Genomic DNA, 18,893 nt, shown 5'->3' on the forward strand with positions numbered 1-18,893 from the left:
AAGTTAATTGTACAGAATCATATGACATTTACATAAGGTGCTGCTCTTACTGTACACTTAAGAAAATTATAGGTGCATCTGCAATTTTCAGCAAATAAAGGTCAAAAATACAGATGGCACGGGTTAAAAATATTCCACCACTAAGTGAAAGTTCCGCATTCAAAGATCCTGCTTAAGTGAAAGTACAAAAGCATCAATAAGAAGAAAGGTAAAATAACTAATTCTGGAAAAAAAAAAGTGACCCCTTTTAACTATTTTACATAGTTTGGTCCAGAGGTTCCCAACCTAAGGGTCAAGCCCTTCCTCAAAGGTTCACAAGATAAATCTCAGGGGTCATGAGATGATCAAAGGTGCAGGAAATTAGAAAAAGAACAAAGTGTTGCTACAGAAATTTCAATTCATTTTTGGACTTTTCTTCAATCTGTGTTGTTATATTGGATACTTTTACTTCTTTGGGTCTCAAACAATTAATCAAATGAAACCATTTCTGAGTTTTAGAAGATAAATATATCTCAAAGACATCTGGAAGTTGAGATCATCCTATTTTTTAAAGCTAAATTCTCTATGTGCAATGTAACTAATAACTACACCAGCCACATAAAAGTAGTCAGGTAAAAAGATAATATCTTCCTCTGAAAATTGGAGTCAAAGTATAAAAAGTAGCAGAAAATGGAAAAAATAGTTTTTACTAGTTTACTACAAAAAGTACCTCAAACCTTTACTTAAGGACAAAGCTTGAGCACATTTAAACATGGCCTTATTTGTTGCAGCTAACATGTTAGCATACACTTGCTTACTCACTTGCTTGCAGACTAGGAGCAGCTTAGCATACAGTCTTGTTTCCGTCCATCCAATGAATTTAAATCCAATACTCAGTTTACTTTTTTTTCAGTCTGTACCAACTTCTGAGAGAAATGTTTAGCTGTCTAAACCCTTAAAGCCCCTTTTCCACTGGTCAAAAAACCCGCTAAGACCCGTTAACATCGGGCTCTTGCCGGCAATGGAATACCCTTTTTCCACCAAAATTACCGGGTTTGTCTCGCACGGAGTGACGTCATCACGTGCACTTAGAGAACGCGCGCACGCACTGTCGCCGGGGGAAAGCGTGAGTAAAAGGGATCTGTCACGTCTGTAACGGAGCCTCTGTAATGAAACACTTCGATCAGTGATTGTGTTTTGTTTTGTTTGTTTTTTTTTTAACTTTCTAGGTTGTAGCTCACTCTTTCATCCCCGTGCACTGTAGCCGCGGTGCTTCCGGTTTAACAGCAACGTGCTGGACAGGTGACAGGTGTGTTCTAACAGTGTCTGTGCCCTGAAAGACGTCAGAGCAGGATAAGAAGCGAAAAGCAGCGGGTTCACCTGGGTGTTGTGTTTACATCAATGCCGATCGGAGCCGATAAACACCCGTGTCTACTGCAGTCATTTGACCCGGGTGTGAACGCCGATTGAACCCTTTTCCATTGCCGGCAAAAGCCCGATGTTAGTAGGGTCTTAGCGGGTTTTTTGACCAGTGGAAAAGGGGCTGAAAAGGATTCAATCCGCATTCACTCCTTGCAGCTGTGTGTGTCCTCAGTGCAAACTGAAAGGCCGACTCGACTGGCAGTGGACAAGGGTTGAGTCGGCTTTTAGTGTTTAAAAAAAACCGCGTATACTCGCTGATTTTGGTAGAAAAACGGTACAACTTTACTGTTTTGGTTCACTCTCACTGCTCTCAATCACTGAGTCTTTCATACAAACATAATTATGTAGCTATACTGTATTTCAGCTGAACGTGTTAAAAGGAATTGCTAACCAGTTTCTACTGCTCCCAAGTAGCCTAAAAAAATCTGGTATTGCAGATTTAAGAGTTTAACTAAGCTTTTAAAAATATATTTTCAAATATACTGTATGTTTTTCATGCTAGCAGTCTCTTCACTAGCAAGATTAGCTGCGCTTTAGCCTCCTGCATTTCCTCGCTGCTCAACACTTGAACGGTTGAATAAACTTTAGAGTATAGCTTCTTAGGATATACCTAGTTAAACTTTTGCGACCCTCTGAAAAAAATAAGTATATGGCCAAGAACTCACCTGAAAACATCCATATTTTACATGCTAGCTTAATTTCTTTTAGACTTTCCACCTCTAGGTTCCTGCTATTGTGCACGCTGCCTCACTGGTAAGAGACTTAATTAGGATGTGATTAGTCTCACCTGTGCTTTACCTGCCACGACAAGTGAAAATGTCTGCTGAGGTTTTAAAGCAGATGAGAAAAAGTATGTTACATAAAAGCAGACTTCTGCACGTTATTCCTTGTATTTAAAGAGTTATATTTAAGTGGTGAACTACTGGACATGAACATGAAAATCTGAAATACTCATTAAATTGTAGCACAGGGCTGTATATTTAATGAATGACTGGAAGTTACATAAAAGGAGTGTGTCATTGTTTATGAACGCCCACCCACCACTGTGTCTCTCACATGTCACTCCACTGTTTCTCAGTGGCATCCTGCAGATTATAGTCTAGGCTCTTTTGTTTCTAGATTTACTATTTGCTAATCCATGGACTGCCCAAGGTCGTAAGAAAAACATGCATGGATAAGACATGTGCCTGTCCTTCTGTTTTAAAAGGGTGGATTTTTTTTTGTGATTTTAAAAAAAAAAACATATAGCAACACCTTAAGGAGCCAAATATCACACTGCTCATCTAAAGAAAACCTTGTTCTGGAGAGATGCGTGCACCCTTTCTGAACAAGTTGTTCCTTTCTGTCATAACAAATTTTAACGTAGATATGTGCAACAGGGGTGCAACTGACAGGGAGGCCCTAGAAGTAGGCCTACATACACATACACAGGTTGGTTTGGCATACTTCTGGGGGCACTGACCATAAATTATAGAAAAAACACCCAAACCTTACTTCAACCAACCCCCATTCAAAAAAGAAGTCATTGTGCCTCAAGCCAATTAACTGGTGTCCCCAAATGTGGCTGGTGACAGGCATGCACACAACCCTGCTGGTTCTGTTTCACAGCTAGCTGTCTGGTGTCATAACTCCCCAGTCTGTCCTGTCACTTCCCATTGGATCTAATACTCCAGAAAAGCCAGAGGGTTACTGACACCCGTGTCCAAGAATACTATAAGACTTCTATCAGAGTTTGATGAGTTTCAGCTTTCAAATGTAGTTAATTGTTTTCACATCTTGACAGCATACTGTGCACTAATTGGCCAGTAACAGAAGTTATAGACCAGACTTTTTTTTTTGACAAATCTATATTTTAGAGGAGGAACTTAATCTCTCCTATTGTACTATTTCATATATTTTGATTTCCATTTTTAAGTTTTTTAGGTCTTAATGTTTCAGTGATGTTTTTATCCACAAAATTAAAAATGCAAAAAGAAATGTAGCCTATGCAGCAGTCTTAATTGGGCACAGCCTGAGGTTTCTAATAGCCTACAGCATTGATACAGATTCTGTTGGTTAATATGAGGCTCTAAAAGACTTTAGCTACCAAAGTTTAATTATTTAATTTCAAGCCCATCTGTAGCTTAGAGGGGAATCGTGGTGAACAATATGGGAGCTATTAGTGCGCTTTCACAGGAGATCATACTGGTCTCTGACACAGCTCTGCACGTTTACATGTTTATGGAAATGAGTTAATACTATACTTATACTTTAATTGCGTTAGCATAAAGAAATCAGTATCCAGGCTAGACATTTCTAGTTCATATCATTTTTGAATTAAGACTTCCAGTAGTGTTATGTAATCATTAGTACATTTAATGATTGTCATAACCTGGCAGCTGCCTTTTTCACACTCCTGCATGTAGTCCCAATTCAGAACAGCTTTGTCACAAAAGAATTAACATACTAATTCATTTAATGTGATTTACATTAATCGTGAGATTCTAAAACCAGATGTTTTAACACTGCAGCTTTTTTTTTTCTTGCTCGTAGCTCAATGGGGGAAAAAAACTTTCCATCACCAATTAGCCTCGTTCATTTTGATAATTTCGTTAATTGGTTGACAGGTTTGATTAGACAGGCTGTTATAGTAATTATGTGCCTAGTTTATAACGTGCCTAGTTTCTACAACAGGGTGGGTTTTGATATAATGTTTAAATCCTAAATCGGTGTAGCATATGGACCCTCCTCCTTACCGTTCGACCGTCTCACAATATTCTCCAAAAAAGTATTCTGAGGGGCCACAAGTCCCCTCCGACCCCCCGCCATCCTGCCTCTTCACTCAGTCTGCAGGTGAATCTTTACTCCTCAGTCTGCCGTTCGTCTTCATGGTCTCCGCGGCTCTGAGACGCTGCGTGGATCTCTTGGACAGGGGCTGTCTGTCTGGTCTGCTCATTAGCTGCCTCCTCAACCCGGTGCGGTGCGGTGCGGTGCGGTGCGTTGCGTTGGCGCCTCTTTACGCACCTCATCTCATCGTCCAGCAGAGGAAAACAACGCCTGGGCGCAGCGCACAGGAGGGGCCGTGGTTCTGCTCCCCTGCTCCTCCAGTCATCCCTGCCAGGACCTGGAGCTCCATCTGCTGGACAGAATAACGTGTGCTCTGACAATTCAGTGCGTTGGTTACTCAAGTACTGTATTTAGGTAAAAAGAAATTGAGGTATTTTATTTGAGTAATTTCCTTTTCTGCTATTTTATACTTTTACGCCACTACGTATTTATTTGATAACTTTACCTGCTTTGCAGATTCAGATTAATTAGACAAAATATAATCAATAAATCAATAATAGGATAATATAGTGTTACAGGCTAGATTAGACATAGGTTATAGATTAGGACAAATTCACAATCTGCCCAGCTGTATATAAAGTCATTAAAACTAGTCCCAGTTTTTGCAATTTTGGAATATCACTAATTAACCTTGATATTAATCCAGTAATATAACATACATTATTCTGAAATTGGCCATTCTGCATTGCAAGTATCTCTTTTATACTTCTATTTTAATGCTAATATTTTTTGCACGTTTGCTTTAAAAGTCATATAGTAAAATTTTAAACGCTTGACTTTACTTTTCTACTAGAGGATTTCTGCAATGTGGTACTACTATTAAGATTTGACTGCTACTCCATTACATTTCCAAAGGGAACATTTATTAAATTTATAAAAATTTATAAAAATCCATTGCCAATTCAAAGATTAAATTAAAGAATCAATTTGTGGCTTGTGAAACCTTGACAAAGAAAGCAGCTGGGGCCCCTTCTCGCATTTCGGATGTCTGAACTTGCTTGTTTGATAAATGGTTATTTTTGAAAGCATCCTCGCTTTTCTTACAATGCCTAAAACAGTGAACTGTGTTAAAGTATGTTACCAAACTGAGAGGAGAGAAAGCTTCCTGCAGCTGACCCAGGAGGCTTGTGGTTAGTTCGTTTTTCAAGGATTAATCTCTTACAGTCAGGTTCTTGAGATGGGTGTCCCAAAGGAGAAGTAATACTGCGCCATGTGGATTTTTTCCCTTTGATTCCTGCAGTAGAATCGGCCCTTTCAAAGACAGAAATTTCCCACCAGCTCATTAATCCTGTTCAATTATTTTGGACCCTGCAGTGCTCATACTAACACAGAGCTCAAATAATGCTTCTGGTGAAAACATCCCCATCAAAATGGAACAGACAGTACAAAAAACAGACTAAGTTAAAAAAAAAAATGTCATGAAAGGTTTCCTCACACCTGTGGTTTCTCTGGAGCCCAGAGGACTGCTGCTTGTCACTCCTCTCAGTTTGGTTTCACCTGTAGTCTCAGGTGTAAATCACATTGATGGCTGCTATGGAAACCAGCAGATCTCTGTGTGCTGCAGAGAAGCACTGAATATCCTTGTTTTATGCCAAACCAGTTGTAAAGGTTGGAAATAGCCGAACCATGCTGTTGTCTTTCCACCTAGTGCACACGATGGAAAGGAGAGGAAACCACACCACATCAGTTCCTTCAATAATCTCTGGTTAGACTTTTCTCCCCCCCCCCCATTATAACATTTATGATTTGTCAACAGTTACAAGCTCCTTCCTGCGGACACCTGCAGGTGGAGGCTGCAGTATGAACAGTTGATGGATGACAATATATTAAACACTGCTATAGTAATATAAATTGTCTTCATAGGACCCTTAAAAGGTTATGAAAAGCAGGTGTAGCAGGCTATGATAATGATTCCCCCCTGGCTCTTCCTTTTGATCTGCATTATTGTTGAAATAATAAAAGCTTATGTGATGGCAATAACCTCCGTAAAGTATCTTGCATGTCACCAGACTGCAGCTGCAAACTGAGGTTTCATAGAGGGTCAAACTCCTGCACAAAGCCCATCACTGAGTCACCAGAGAGCCCCAGATTCTCTGTAATCTAGCCAATGACTAACAGGTTTTATAATGACAGCACAGCCTATTTTTCAATACAGAAAAACATTACTAAATTACAGCAGGGTCAAACAGAATCCACGAAGGGAGTGAGACCATTTCCCTGGAAATGTATTCCTTCTGGTTTTTCTTACTTCAAAGGCTCAAAAAGGATTAAACACTTATTTCAGCTGTACAGTGTTCAGGCTGACTGACAGTCCCAGCCTTTTAATACACGAAATGTAAAACGGCAGAAAGCATTATGGTGTTTTACAGTGAAATTAACCCTTTGTAAAATTCCATCAATATGCCCCAACCTCCCAAAACAATTGATACAATTCCTCTAACCTTTGCCTCATGGAATACACTTCAGCAGTTTATATAATTATACAGATTTTATAACCAGTGTGGAGCCTGATTTTATTAATTTAAAAGTGTTTTTGTTAATTTGTTAAAAAAATTCCCTCAGTCAGGTGTAGAGCTGATTATCTGAAGGAGCTGCACTGAATGTGGAGAAACTGTTGCAGTGCAGATTCGGTTTGTGTGATAGAAAACCACAAACAGACAGTTTACAGATTTGGTTTATGGGGAAAAACAAAGTTTAAATAGGCTATCATGGACTTGGGTGACAACTTTACATGGTAGCTTTTCAGCTAATATACAGAGTCCGCTTTAGGATAATACCAAAACAGCACACATCAGTATGTTATATTGTCCTGTTATTAGGACAGTCTTTGCATGTTCACTGCTCACATTAACTCGACCACGTCTTGCTGATTTTGAGATGACTCAGGTGATCCGTCATGTGCTTGTGTTGGGGAAAATTGGCAAATTTGGTCTCCTTGATCTTGAGCCAGTTCTGGGCCCTGCGTTCTGCAGCGTGGCAGTACTCCTGCTCTGGAGTCATGTACGGCCGGCTGATCCAGTACTCGTTCTCAGCCTCGCGCTCCAGACGCTTCAGCGTATTGCGGTTCATCTGCCATGTGATCTCTCGTGGACGCCGATACTTTCCGATCCACTGTTTCCCAGAGATGCCTTTCCGCAGCAGGGTGAGGGTGAGGAACATGGTGGCTAATTCTTTCTGAAAATGCAAAACAGAGGCAACAAGATGAGAACAGAAATAGGTTTTTAATACAGCTATTGTAAACAAATTATATCACTAGACCAACAGCATATAATAAATAATAAAAAATAATATAATAGTTATTTTTAACTGATGAACTTTTGACTTGTCATAGTAGAAAAAGCAGAGGTGTTACTAAAAACATGAATGATTCTATTAAGTGACTCAGTAAGCCACCACCTTACACTCATGCTTTTCCTACCGTGACAAACATATTGCATGAAAAAGCCCTATTAAAGAGCCACAACACCTACTCATTGTTTTATGTTTACTGACTGACTGGACCTTTGCTCAGGTTAAATGTGTACAGAGGCTCTGTGAGGCAACTACAGTCCACATATTAATAAAGGTGTAGGCAGACTAGCAATGTGGTCAGAAGTAATTTCCACACACTGTGGCAAAAAGAGGTGAGCGAAATAAATAATTTGGGCAGGTTTGTCAGCATAAACTCAGACAATATTCCACAAATTGTAATTATACCACTTTATTTTTCTTGAACATTTTAATGTCACTGACCTCTGACATTGATCTTGTGTGAGAGGTGAATCCCCCCCATCAAATGTAAAAACCTAACAATTTTGCAGGCTAAAGTTCCTATTTTATATTTTGGGACATTTTCTGCCTTTTTAAAATAGCAACTGTGGGGAAATGAAAGGAAAAAAAAAAGAGAGAGAGAGAGAATTTGTTTTTCATGGTAACACAATGGGAAAAACAGGAAAACACCTGTTATACCGATGCTCACGGATTATTCCAAGGTGGTTACCCCAAGTGCTAACATTGTAATCACACCTGAAGAAATGACCTTAACTAGCTACTTTTCTTCTTTGTTGTGTATTTTTAGCAGTTTTTTACCAAGTGTTACCAGATACAAACACCTGTAAAATGAGCTGAATGGATTGTATTAGTTTTCATATTGAATTGTATTTGATGTAACTGCCAGCAGCAATCAGAATTACAAGTTAAAGGCTGACGTGAATGGTTTTTCCCCACTCGGCTGCACCTAATTATGGTTTAAACTATATGACGTGAACGTGGCATAAACCCCTAAGGCCACAGGGATCGGATTAGGCAGTCAAGGCTGGATAAATATGCGACCAGAAGCTAAAACATCTCACAGAAATAAACTGGGGCTGCACTATTATCGTGATAAAGGTGCAACGAACGTGTAAAACAAAAGAAACAGAAGAGGAACAACAATGGTGATGAATCACAGTCTATTATTGTTGGAGTGGAGTGGTTTTAAGAAACCTTCAGGTTATGAAAGAACAAAGTACATTAAAGAGGTAAAGCCAATCATTCAGCCTGATGTCATTCCAAACCACAATAAAATCATAAATATCACCAAGAGTTTTACCTCTGTAAAAAATTATCATTTGGCCTTGGCCATATAGTAAACACTTACATAACATTTTGTGTTATGTGTTATGTAAGTGATTTTTATTTGTGTTTGACTCATTTGTTAATCTGTGTGTCATATTGTTTTTGCAGCAAGTCAGATAAGCTGCATTAGACAAATTACAAACCTACAGAGAATGAATCCCATCTTTATTTAATATTTTATATCATACTGGTGCTCTTACTGCTGAGCTGACCTGTTTTCTCGTCCAACACATTTCATTACACCGCTGACCCTCCGTATGACTAATAAAATTTAACTGAACTGAATATCTGGTATTGAATAAGTTACTGATTGGTTACCTCTGGCACAGTGTTGAGTCATGGATCGTGACAATTTTACAGCAGTGCATGACAATGACATCACATCAACAACTTTATCTCCCCGGGGTTAGGTGGGTTACTGTACAAAAAGTCAAAGGTGTTACAGTAAAAACTGTGTATACCAGCAATAATCAATATTTTTTATTAACAAGGAATCACACGACTATAAGGAGACAGACGTTGCTGGTAATGATGAACCCACAGACATTTATCACTCGACTCTGCTGTTCCACTCAGCTCTATTTCATTTCTTTATACTTTTTAAGTTCTTAGTTTCTATTATACAATAATTGCTGGCGTCAGGATAGAGACACGGGAATTTTTTTTAAAGAATTTCATCCCACTGATAACGTAATTATTTCTGCATATGAGCCTTTGAACTGATTTGATTACTCATGAAAATAGTAAGGGGCGCAGGTTATTATTATCAAGTATTGCTAAGAGAACACAAGTCAACGGCACCGAGAACAACAGCTTCAAACTGATCAATGAATTGAACGGAACAGCTAGTCGACATTATATCGTCCACTCTCCGTTTTTCATAAACTCACGTGAAGTATAACCCAGAATTACTTAGTGATAAAAATGTGTGTATGCATGGTGCTGTGTGAAGCTAACTTAGCTTTAGCCTAACGTTACAGATCAAGGGCAGCTCAAAGAGGACATCGTTTTATTCTGTTTATACTCATATAAAATGATACTAAATACTTGTTCCTTACCTCGCCGTCTTACTATGACAAATGTAACTTCACTTTCGAACGACAGGAGGAAAAAACGTGTAGAACTGGACAGTTTAAAAACACAAAACTGTGGAAATGTGAGCAGCACCGGTGAGGTCGGCAGTTATACATCCGGGTTATCTACGGTGCAGGATAAGGCTCAGACGCGTTCAAATCCGTTCGCTCTTTTTTTCCTCCTTTTTTGCGCAATCAAACTAATTAAGAAAAAGATAAGTATTCTGAAATTATATGATTATTAAAAAGGAGGGGTGTCCTTTGAATGCAACAGACGGGATCTGGCGAATGAAGTAGTTTCTATTTTCTAATGCACGTAAATCGGTGTGAAACAGTGGAGTTCATGAGTTATTGGCTGAGTAATCAATCAAGACCGAGTGTTTGGTTTTCTGATTCACCATACTAAACAACAATATTGCTCTTAAGCAGAAGCCCTCGACACCTGCAGGCCCATCCAGCCCCAAAAAGTCGCTTTTGTGTTTGTCATATTGATTTCATTGGAGCTCCAGATTCTGGACTCCTCCCACTTCTGTGTAGTTAAAGTTCACTTGTTGTTATCCCAACCAACTTCCTTATTTCTCACGCAGTTTGTCTCCAGTTCTCCCTCGGAAGAGTCGAAATGTCTGTCTTTACGTTGTTGTCACCAACCACCTGGACTTTGCTGGCTCTCTTTGTCACGCTGTTATTCCTGTGAGTAGTCTGTGGATTTGTCAGAGTTGTGCTAGCTGGTCAGTTTTGTCTTAATTGACTGTGACAATTCTTCCTTAAACTGTTGAAATATTGATCCCTATTCTTGTAACAGATATGACTCTTTCTTTTTATATAATTTAGGTACGGCATTTGGCCCTTTGGATTTTTCAAAAAGCTGGGAATACCTGGACCAAAGCCTTTGCCTTTTGTTGGAACACTTCTTTACTTTCGAAAGGTAAACACAAATCTTGAAGACTGCTATGTGAGGAGTTGATTGATTTGATAACTGAAAAGTAGAGATGAGGATGTTTATCATGTGAGCATGATGACAATAAAAAGTACTTTATATACAGAAACATAATTCAGAAGCTTCAGTAACCTACCTGGCGCTCATTGCCTGACCTATCGCTGCACATTATGAGTGTAACTGTTGGAAGCTCTGTGGCCCTTTGACCTTCTAACACCTTTTAACACATTTATCTGAAATGTCTTGTAGGGGATTGATATTTTTGACCGTCACTGCCAAGCCAAGTACGGAGATATCTGGGGGTGAGTTGTTGCTTCGTCTTTCAAGGCCTACTCCTACAGATAGCTTCTGCAGTGGAAAAAGTTCCAGTGCATCCTCTGCCAAGGGCCAACAGATAAATCTGAGGGGTCATGAAAATGGGACAGGAAAGAAGATAAAGCAAAGTTATGCAATAGGAATTTGTTATGCAAAGTTTTACTTTTTAAATAGTCATATCAATGAAACCATTTGATACATTTAGAAGGGAAATCTCTCTTCTGGTGGAAACAAGTAGACTGTTTTTTTTATGAGGCCAAAAAAGTTAGAAATGCATAACTTTAATGTGAAATAGTAAATGTATATATCAAATAAATGTCATACACTAAAAAGTAGATTATTTGCCTCTGAAATGGAGAGCAAGTATAATGCAGCAGAAAATTGAAGCATGGAAGTAAAGTACAAGTACCTCTAAAGTAAACATAAGCACAGTACTTGCATAAATGTAGACATACATGACATACTGTATACTTGAAGTATTTAGACATAAAACAGGCTCAAAGTTACTAGTTGTATCTGTATGTTTGGAGTTATGGCCACACTCCAGGTAACATTCCTGGCACGCTTGTAATGCATTGGACTATATCTTTATTCTCAGTAAATGGCCATTTCATAACGCACCTTTTGAAATTATGACTGAATATTATCATTATCAGGGTATTGTACATGATTGAGAAAAATAAAAAAAAGATAACCCGCTGTTATTATCCTGCCACAGAACCATAGAGATTTTCATTTGTTAAAATTTAGATCAATATACATTTAATTCTCTCTTTGAGTTGACATGGATGCTTTGTAAAATGTTCATGTTTACACAACAGCTCATACATATATGTTGTTGTGTTTTTGTGCAGGTTATATGATGGACGACAACCAGTTTTAATGGTGACAGACCCTGAGATCATCAAAAATGTGATGGTGAAGGAGTGCTACTCTGTGTTTACCAACCGCAGGGTAAGAGACTCATCTTGTTGCATGTTGTAGAGGATTTTAAAATTCAGGATATTATGTCAAGTGACACAACATTTGCGGTCATGTTTCAATAAAGTAAAAAATGCGTTTGGTGTTTCTCCAATTATGCAACTCTGCAACGCAGAGGTTGAGGCATGTTAAAACATCTGAAATGACGTAATAATGTGGTTAGATCAGTTGTGTTACTCACCCTATCAGGCTAAGGAGTATTTCAGAATTTTGAAGGTCATATCTCAAATACGTTTTTCTGAAGCTTAAGTAAAGAAAAGGGAGCTAAGCATGTTTCAATCCAGTCAGGCAGTCTGGATTTGAAATAATATCCTTCAGAAGATCACGCCAGGCCCCACACACAGCTGCTGAGGCCAGTGGAAAATAATAGGAAACACTCTTGACACACTTCTTAGAGCTGTGTGTGGTGCAACTTGTTTTGATTTAGTCATGAGACACGACATGTTAAATAAATAAGATGTGACGCCTTAATTACGGAAGTTTTGTTTCGCTGGAGAAAGCCAAACTGTTTCTGGTCTTGTGCGAACTGGTAGCTGGCTGTAGTTGTATATTTAATAAACAGAGATGAGAATATCAATCAATCACATTTAACTTATTAGCTAATTCGCTATCAATAAGGGGCTTTGTTCAGGGCAGCCTGAACAGGCCGGGAGTACGGTGACAGGTTTTGAATTAAATTTTACTTCTCTCTGTTTTTGTTGTATTTTAGGTGTACTGATGTGGATATTTTAGTTTAGTTTATGTTGAGAGTGATCATTGAATGTGTGGTCACATTTTCAAGACAGAAACAAACACTGGTGGAATTAGAAGTTGGATTATTAGAGCAGAAAACTTGGTCTATATAAATCTTCTGTACAAGAATCTAAACACTCAGTGTAGTTTCCTCTTTATTGTCCTCATGTTCACAGGATAATCCAACGGCAGGACCTTTGGAAGATGCAATCACATCAGTTAAAGATGAAAAGTGGAAAAGAATTCGAAGCACTTTATCTCCGTGCTTCACCAGTGGACGGCTGAAACAGGTTGGTACCACATCTAAGCTCACTGACCCCCTTTCTGTTTTCAAACAAATACATTCACCTCCATCTGCAGTAAATGTCTACATACATATATTTACATGTGTCTACAGTGTATCTACATGTATTTCCATGTCTGTTTAGACACACTGAGAGAAGTTGGCAGTGATAGAAATAAATATGCAGAACACAGTATCAACATTGCCAGCAGTGGAAAGTAACTAGCTACCTTAATTCAAATACTGTATTTAAGTTCAATTTTGAGGAACTTATTTCCATTTCCTGCTACTTTATACTCTACACTACATTTATGACAGCTGAAGTAACTAGTTACAGTGCAGATGGACATTTTACCTAAAACAGAATATGATAAGCTTATACACTAAAATACACTGTGCATGATTAAACTGGGACGTCCCAGCCTTTTTGAAACATTTACTTTTAAACCTCTAAAACTGTTTCATTTAAATAATAATTTGACACTCAAAGAGGCAGAAGTATCCAATGTTTCACAAATAACAGCAAAGATTTGAGAAGAGTCAAAAAAATTAATAGAAAATTGTGTAATAGAACTTTGTTTTTCCTTCTTTCCTGCACCATTTGACTTTCACTCGTAGTGGAGTATTTGTACATTGTGCTTTTGACAATTTCACTCAAGAAAAAAGAAAAGTACTTCTTTCTCCACTGAACATTACACAACTCTTCTTTTTTTTTTCAAGATTTATCCCATCGTTGCTCGCTACGCAGACCGACTCGTTGAGAAACTTGGACAGCAGAATTTGGATGAGCCCGTTGACGTCAAACAGTATGTTGTTAATCTGTTATACTGCAGCATATCTTCATATTGTTTGTCACGAAATGAATACGCATGGTAATACTTAATCCATGTTAGATCTTAAAAGACAACCACCTCTCCTTTTTTCTGCCGTAGATTTTTGGCGCCTTACAGTTTAGACGTCGTGACCAGTGCTTCTTTCGGTGTTGAGGCCAACTCCATCAGCAATCCAGAAGACCCCATTGTTGTGCATATCAAGAAGATTCTTAACTTTAGATTATGGCCGTTCTTTTTCTCAAGTATGTCCTCCTTTCAGAGATCGTTTCATCATGATGAGCAACTTGGTATCATTTTTATGTAAATTCTAGTTAACAGGCCTTTGGTCTCTTTTCAGTGTTGTTTCCCTTTGGTGCCCGTCTGCTAAAACTCCTGAATATTGAAATGATGTCCAGAGTCAGCGTGGAATTTTTCTACAACATCATCAAAAGATTTAAAGACCAGCATCGTGCAGAGGACTCTGTAAGCATTTAATCTGAAACAAGTGGGAAAAAAAAGACATTGCAGAGAATTAGCTTGACACTTTTGGGAAATATGCCGTATTGTGATACTACTCTAATGTCTGTCTGTTAATTATGAAGCTACAGCCAGGAGCTAGTTAGCTTAGCTTAGTATAAAGATTGGAAACATGGGGAAACTGCTAGCCTGGCTCTGCCCATAATCTGCCCATTATGCCAGCACCTCTGAAGCTATGAACCCAGACTTTCCTTATTATTTTTTAATCCTACCAGTTGATGAAGTCAAAAATTAGTCTAGAATGAGTTTTAAACTGCTGTGTATTGAGCTAAAGAATTAGGATTAGGAGAAGAAAGGAGTAATATAACACAATATAACAAATTAAAATAATTGTTCTTCAAATTACCTTTTAAAAAGTGGGTTTAAAAAGCGTTTATGCTAGGCTAAGCTAACCTCCTGTGGCAGACATGAGAATGGTATCAATCATCTCATCTTAAGTCTCAGCATGAAAGTGAATAAGCAAATGTTGAACTATTCCTTTAAACCCTCACAACTTTCTCCTTATGTTCTCTCTCGTTCAAATGAACCTAATACCACCCACATTGATATGTTTGGTAGAAATGTTGTTTCTGTCGATGCTGACTGTTCTCTGTGCTGATGTAGAGTCGGGCAGACTTCCTGCAGGTGATGATTCAGAGCGAGATACCAGAGACAGACATAAAGAGTGAACATGAACAGCCGAGTAAAGGTACGTTTTCACCAAGGCGATAAGTCGAGGTAACACTTCATCAGCACTCTGTTCTCAGTTTACATTCAAATTGTTCTTCACCTTCATAAAGTGATTCCTCTTCACTAGACCACAAGATAACTGAAGATAGATGGTATTCCACACAAATTTGTTCCATGTTTATAACGCATGTGTTTTTTCCTTGTATTGTATAATGCCACCCTGATCATATGAGTTCTAGATGAGCGTCAGTGTTTTTTTCCCCCCCAAATATCCCTGTAGCTGAAATCAAATGGTTAAAAATAATTACACCACGATCTGCCAGTAGTTAGAGCTGAGGTCATGTTCTTATACTCCTGTCTCCTCAAATGTGCTGCTTAAATTCAACTCCAAGGTCCTTTTATTGGCATGACAGTTTGAGAAAAACAATATTGCCAAAGCATCAAAACACAATTTCCAAAAAATTCTAAATAAAAAATGCAACAAACAGCACAAATATCGCTTTTCTCTATTTTATGTCGTTGTTAACTGAAGATCTTACTGTTTTCGACAAACTTCAAATCTGATTTGAAGACGTCGCCTTCAGCTTTATTAGATTATGACGGGTATTTTTCACCGTTCTTACATTTTGTCGACCAAACGACTAATCAATTAATAGAGAAAATAATTGTCAGATTAAGTGATAATGAAAATAATTACAGCTCCATTTATCATTTTGATGATAATCTGTCAGATGAAATTTTCATGTCTAAACTATCTTCTAAACTGCTCTTCAGTTGAGTGAATAATAATCTACAAAAAAAGCCACTAATAACACCTGTAGTACAGGAGCTTTGAATAAGATTTAAAACATTGGTTTTCTATATTTTCATTTGTTCACCTTATTTTGTTGTAGGTTTGACTGATCATGAGATCCTCTCCCAGGCCTTCATCTTCATCTTCGGAGGCTATGAGACCACGAGTGTCACTCTCACTTACATCTTTTACAATCTGGCCACCAACCCAGAGGCGTTGGAGACCTTGCAGAAGGAAATTGACACCAGCCTCCCGAAAGATGTACAGTAATACATTCATTGTATATTATATCGCTTTATTTTAAACGTCCCTAATTTTTCATCTAATTTCCTAGAAAGTTTCCTGATTGTTTCTCAGTAGCTCAGTAGGTATTTAGCCGCTAATTACGAGGATATTTTATACACAGTTTGGTACTAATTATAATAATTATGAGGCAAATGTATATTAAGTTATTAAATACCCCCTCATTAGCTGTATTGGAGGTTTTAAGAAAAGACTTGGAATTTGTGCAGTAGCTAAGTGAAGAATAGTTCATCAACTGATGCCAAAATATCTGAGTTTCCCAAAAAGACAAACGAAAAGAATCTTCATTTTGACGCGTCATGACTTTGAGCTGCCATACATCATAGATCTGCTTTTGAATCTGTAAATATATTTTAATGACGTTGATGTTTCATAGTGGTTGAATGTTCACCAGTAGTTTTCAGCTGCATTAGAAATTCCTTAGTTTTGTGTTTTATGTTCATCAAATGAATAAAAGAGACGTATTTCTACCTAATTTCCACAAACTGGACATTTTAAAATAAAATGACTCGGTGTGGAACATTTTCTGTTTAACCAAGAATTAAGATTTTCCTGTTGAGCTTTCTAGGAAACTCTGATGGATGTTTATTAACTCTCTTCACTCACCTACTACATAAGTTCCTAATTTCTTTTCCCAAAAACTTGAATATAATGAGCAGGTACTTTGCCCATTTATAATTAGAAAACATACAAAATATCCTTGTAATTAATAAACTGCTCTCAAGAAAGTTTCTAGGAAGTTAGCTGGAAAATATGGGACCCGCAAATTAAGGCGTTACCTTTTGTTCCAAACTTTATCTGTTTATTTTTGTGTTTGATGTCTCCTTCACCTTCTTCACCTTTTCTAGGCTCCAGTTTCATACAAGGATCTGCTCGACCTGCAGTACCTGGACCAGGTTATTAATGAGTCACTGCGTTTGACCCCCACTGCACCTCGGCTTGAGAGGCTGTGCAAAAAAACTGTCCAGGTCCAGAACATCACCATTCCTGAAAGAACCCTGGTTGTGGTTCCTGTGAGCACATTACACAAGGACCCACGCTTTTGGAGCTCACCTGAGCTTTTCAGACCAGAGAGGTAAATGTGCTAAGCTTTTATTTTTCACATTAATGAATCCAGGAGAGAGAACCTTTTCTCCCGCCACCAGAAAATACAATTACTCAAATCTGGCATGTTGCTCTTGAATAGATTTTCAACAGCTGGAGTTGAACAGTTGTGACTTTAACTGGCCACTCAAAAGTTCATAAGTTCATTCTTGACCTTGGGAACAGGAGAGACGGCCCTTCAGCCAAATGTGCAAACTGATCAGGCAAAACATAACAGAACAGTGTTTATTAGACTTCTGCAGCTACACCAAGCCTCACAGTGAAGATCCACTAAACTGGTGGCTAGATATTGCAATACATAAAAAAAAAATTGTATTTTTAGTTAAAATTGCAATATTTTGCAGCCCTGTTGCTAGCACCTTTTTAAAACACAAAATTAAATAATTCTGCAGAGTATCATGAACATGCATTCTCTCTCAGTGGTGACTTAGACTTTGAGTTAATCTGGTGTGTGTGTGTGTGTGTGTGTGTGTGTGTGTGTGTGTGTGTGCTCGTGTGCTCGTGTGCTCGTGCAGGTTCAGTAAAAGCAGCGGGGAGGAGGTGAACCCGTACGTGTACATGCCGTTTGGCCTCGGTCCTCGTAACTGCATTGGGATGCGCTACGCTCTCCTCACCATGAAAATGGTCATTGTCCGTCTCCTGCAGCATTACACTCTGGAAACATGCAAAGACACCGAGGTAAGAATTAGAGCAACGCACGTATTCACATACAGTCATACTCCTCTGCTGTCATGTCCCTGATTTTACCTTCCTTTCTTCCTCTAGATTCCTCTAGAGTTTGACTGGAAGTTCCAGCCGATCAAACCGGTAAAACTCAAGTTTGTTCCCAGACAGCACTAGTCGTCTGAGAGGGAAGATCTCTGCGTACGTCTCGGCCTCTGAATTCCCATCAAACCCATTATTTTGTAGTTGTTGTTTGAATGTGTGGCGGCTGCTGACAGGATGCCATGTATACTTTTGTACTTCAGTGGCTAGTACTGCTTAAACTCATGTATCACTAATGCACAATCAGCACTTAATTTGATGAATTCAATGTATTTTATTCACTTTTCCACTTTTCCATGAATTGATATGTTTCATTGAATGTTCAATTTAACTGTGTCTTGATGTTTAAAAAGCACAAAAACCGTAACTTTTATCTTCTTATAGTACAGTACATGAATTTATATGCTTATTGCTCACCTCCAGTGTGTTTTCATATATGTAATGGACAATTCATTGTCCTGCACAGTACCTGCATAATATCCTACAGTCCTCCATCACAAGTGAAACATATTCCCAGGAAGCCTGTTTTTGTAAAGAGCACACTAGAGAATGTACAATAAATTTATCCAGATATCCATGTTGTTTTATCTCATTTTGCATCAGCTTTGACTTTCTTCCTTTTGTAAGGTTCTCACATCATGACAGGCACCACAGAAGTCATGTGTCAATGTAGAGGATTTTGACGCAAACATCTATCTATTCACATTTCACTGTATGAGCTTCATGATCTGACAAAAATTACAGCCAGATGAGATAATAATCAGTT

General features: G+C 38.3%; 3 protein-coding genes across 4 annotated transcripts in view; 1 reads left to right on the forward strand and 2 right to left on the reverse strand.

Annotated features, from left to right (window-relative positions):
- The window catches only part of kcnh1a (potassium voltage-gated channel, subfamily H (eag-related), member 1a), a 39,703-nt gene extending 35,193 nt beyond the window's left edge, over positions 1 to 4,510 (reverse strand). The window contains exon 1 of the mRNA XM_087170448.1: positions 4,137 to 4,510. Within this exon, the coding sequence (XP_087026574.1) occupies positions 4,137 to 4,209 (73 nt within the window). The 5' untranslated portion in view covers positions 4,210 to 4,510. The remainder of the gene's footprint in view (positions 1 to 4,136) is intronic.
- A 2,004-nt stretch (positions 4,511 to 6,514) lies between these two features.
- Positions 6,515 to 10,040, reverse strand: mrpl57 (mitochondrial ribosomal protein L57). 2 transcript variants are annotated; one of them, XM_023394433.2, is made up of 2 exons: positions 9,882 to 10,040; positions 6,515 to 7,401 (listed from the first exon to the last, which is right to left on the reverse strand). In XM_023394433.2, exon 2 carries the CDS (start codon positions 7,384 to 7,386, stop codon positions 7,075 to 7,077), a length of 312 nt encoding a protein of 103 aa, XP_023250201.1. In that variant the 5' UTR covers positions 7,387 to 7,401; positions 9,882 to 10,040; the 3' UTR covers positions 6,515 to 7,074. The 2 variants fall into 2 exon arrangements, with proteins under 2 accessions (XP_023250201.1, XP_087026576.1); XM_087170450.1 differs by lacking the exon at positions 9,882 to 10,040 and adding an exon at positions 9,142 to 9,161.
- A 387-nt stretch (positions 10,041 to 10,427) lies between these two features.
- On the forward strand, positions 10,428 to 18,704 carry LOC111645298 (cytochrome P450 3A30-like). The gene is made up of 13 exons (XM_023394432.2): positions 10,428 to 10,586; positions 10,728 to 10,821; positions 11,083 to 11,135; positions 12,003 to 12,102; positions 13,038 to 13,151; positions 13,865 to 13,950; positions 14,077 to 14,219; positions 14,315 to 14,439; positions 15,097 to 15,181; positions 16,056 to 16,216; positions 17,107 to 17,333; positions 17,878 to 18,040; positions 18,128 to 18,704. The coding sequence occupies exons 1-13, from the start codon at positions 10,516 to 10,518 to the stop codon at positions 18,200 to 18,202; spliced, it is 1,497 nt and encodes a 498-aa protein (XP_023250200.1). The 5' UTR covers positions 10,428 to 10,515; the 3' UTR covers positions 18,203 to 18,704.
- The last annotated feature ends 189 nt before the right edge of the window (positions 18,705 to 18,893 follow it).

Source organism: Seriola lalandi, unplaced genomic scaffold (genome assembly GCF_002814215.2).
Source record: "Seriola lalandi dorsalis isolate HSWRI2012SDOR001 ecotype SW California unplaced genomic scaffold, Sedor1 jcf7180002054948, whole genome shotgun sequence".
In the NCBI taxonomy this organism is placed as follows: Eukaryota; Metazoa; Chordata; class Actinopteri; order Carangiformes; family Carangidae; genus Seriola; species Seriola lalandi.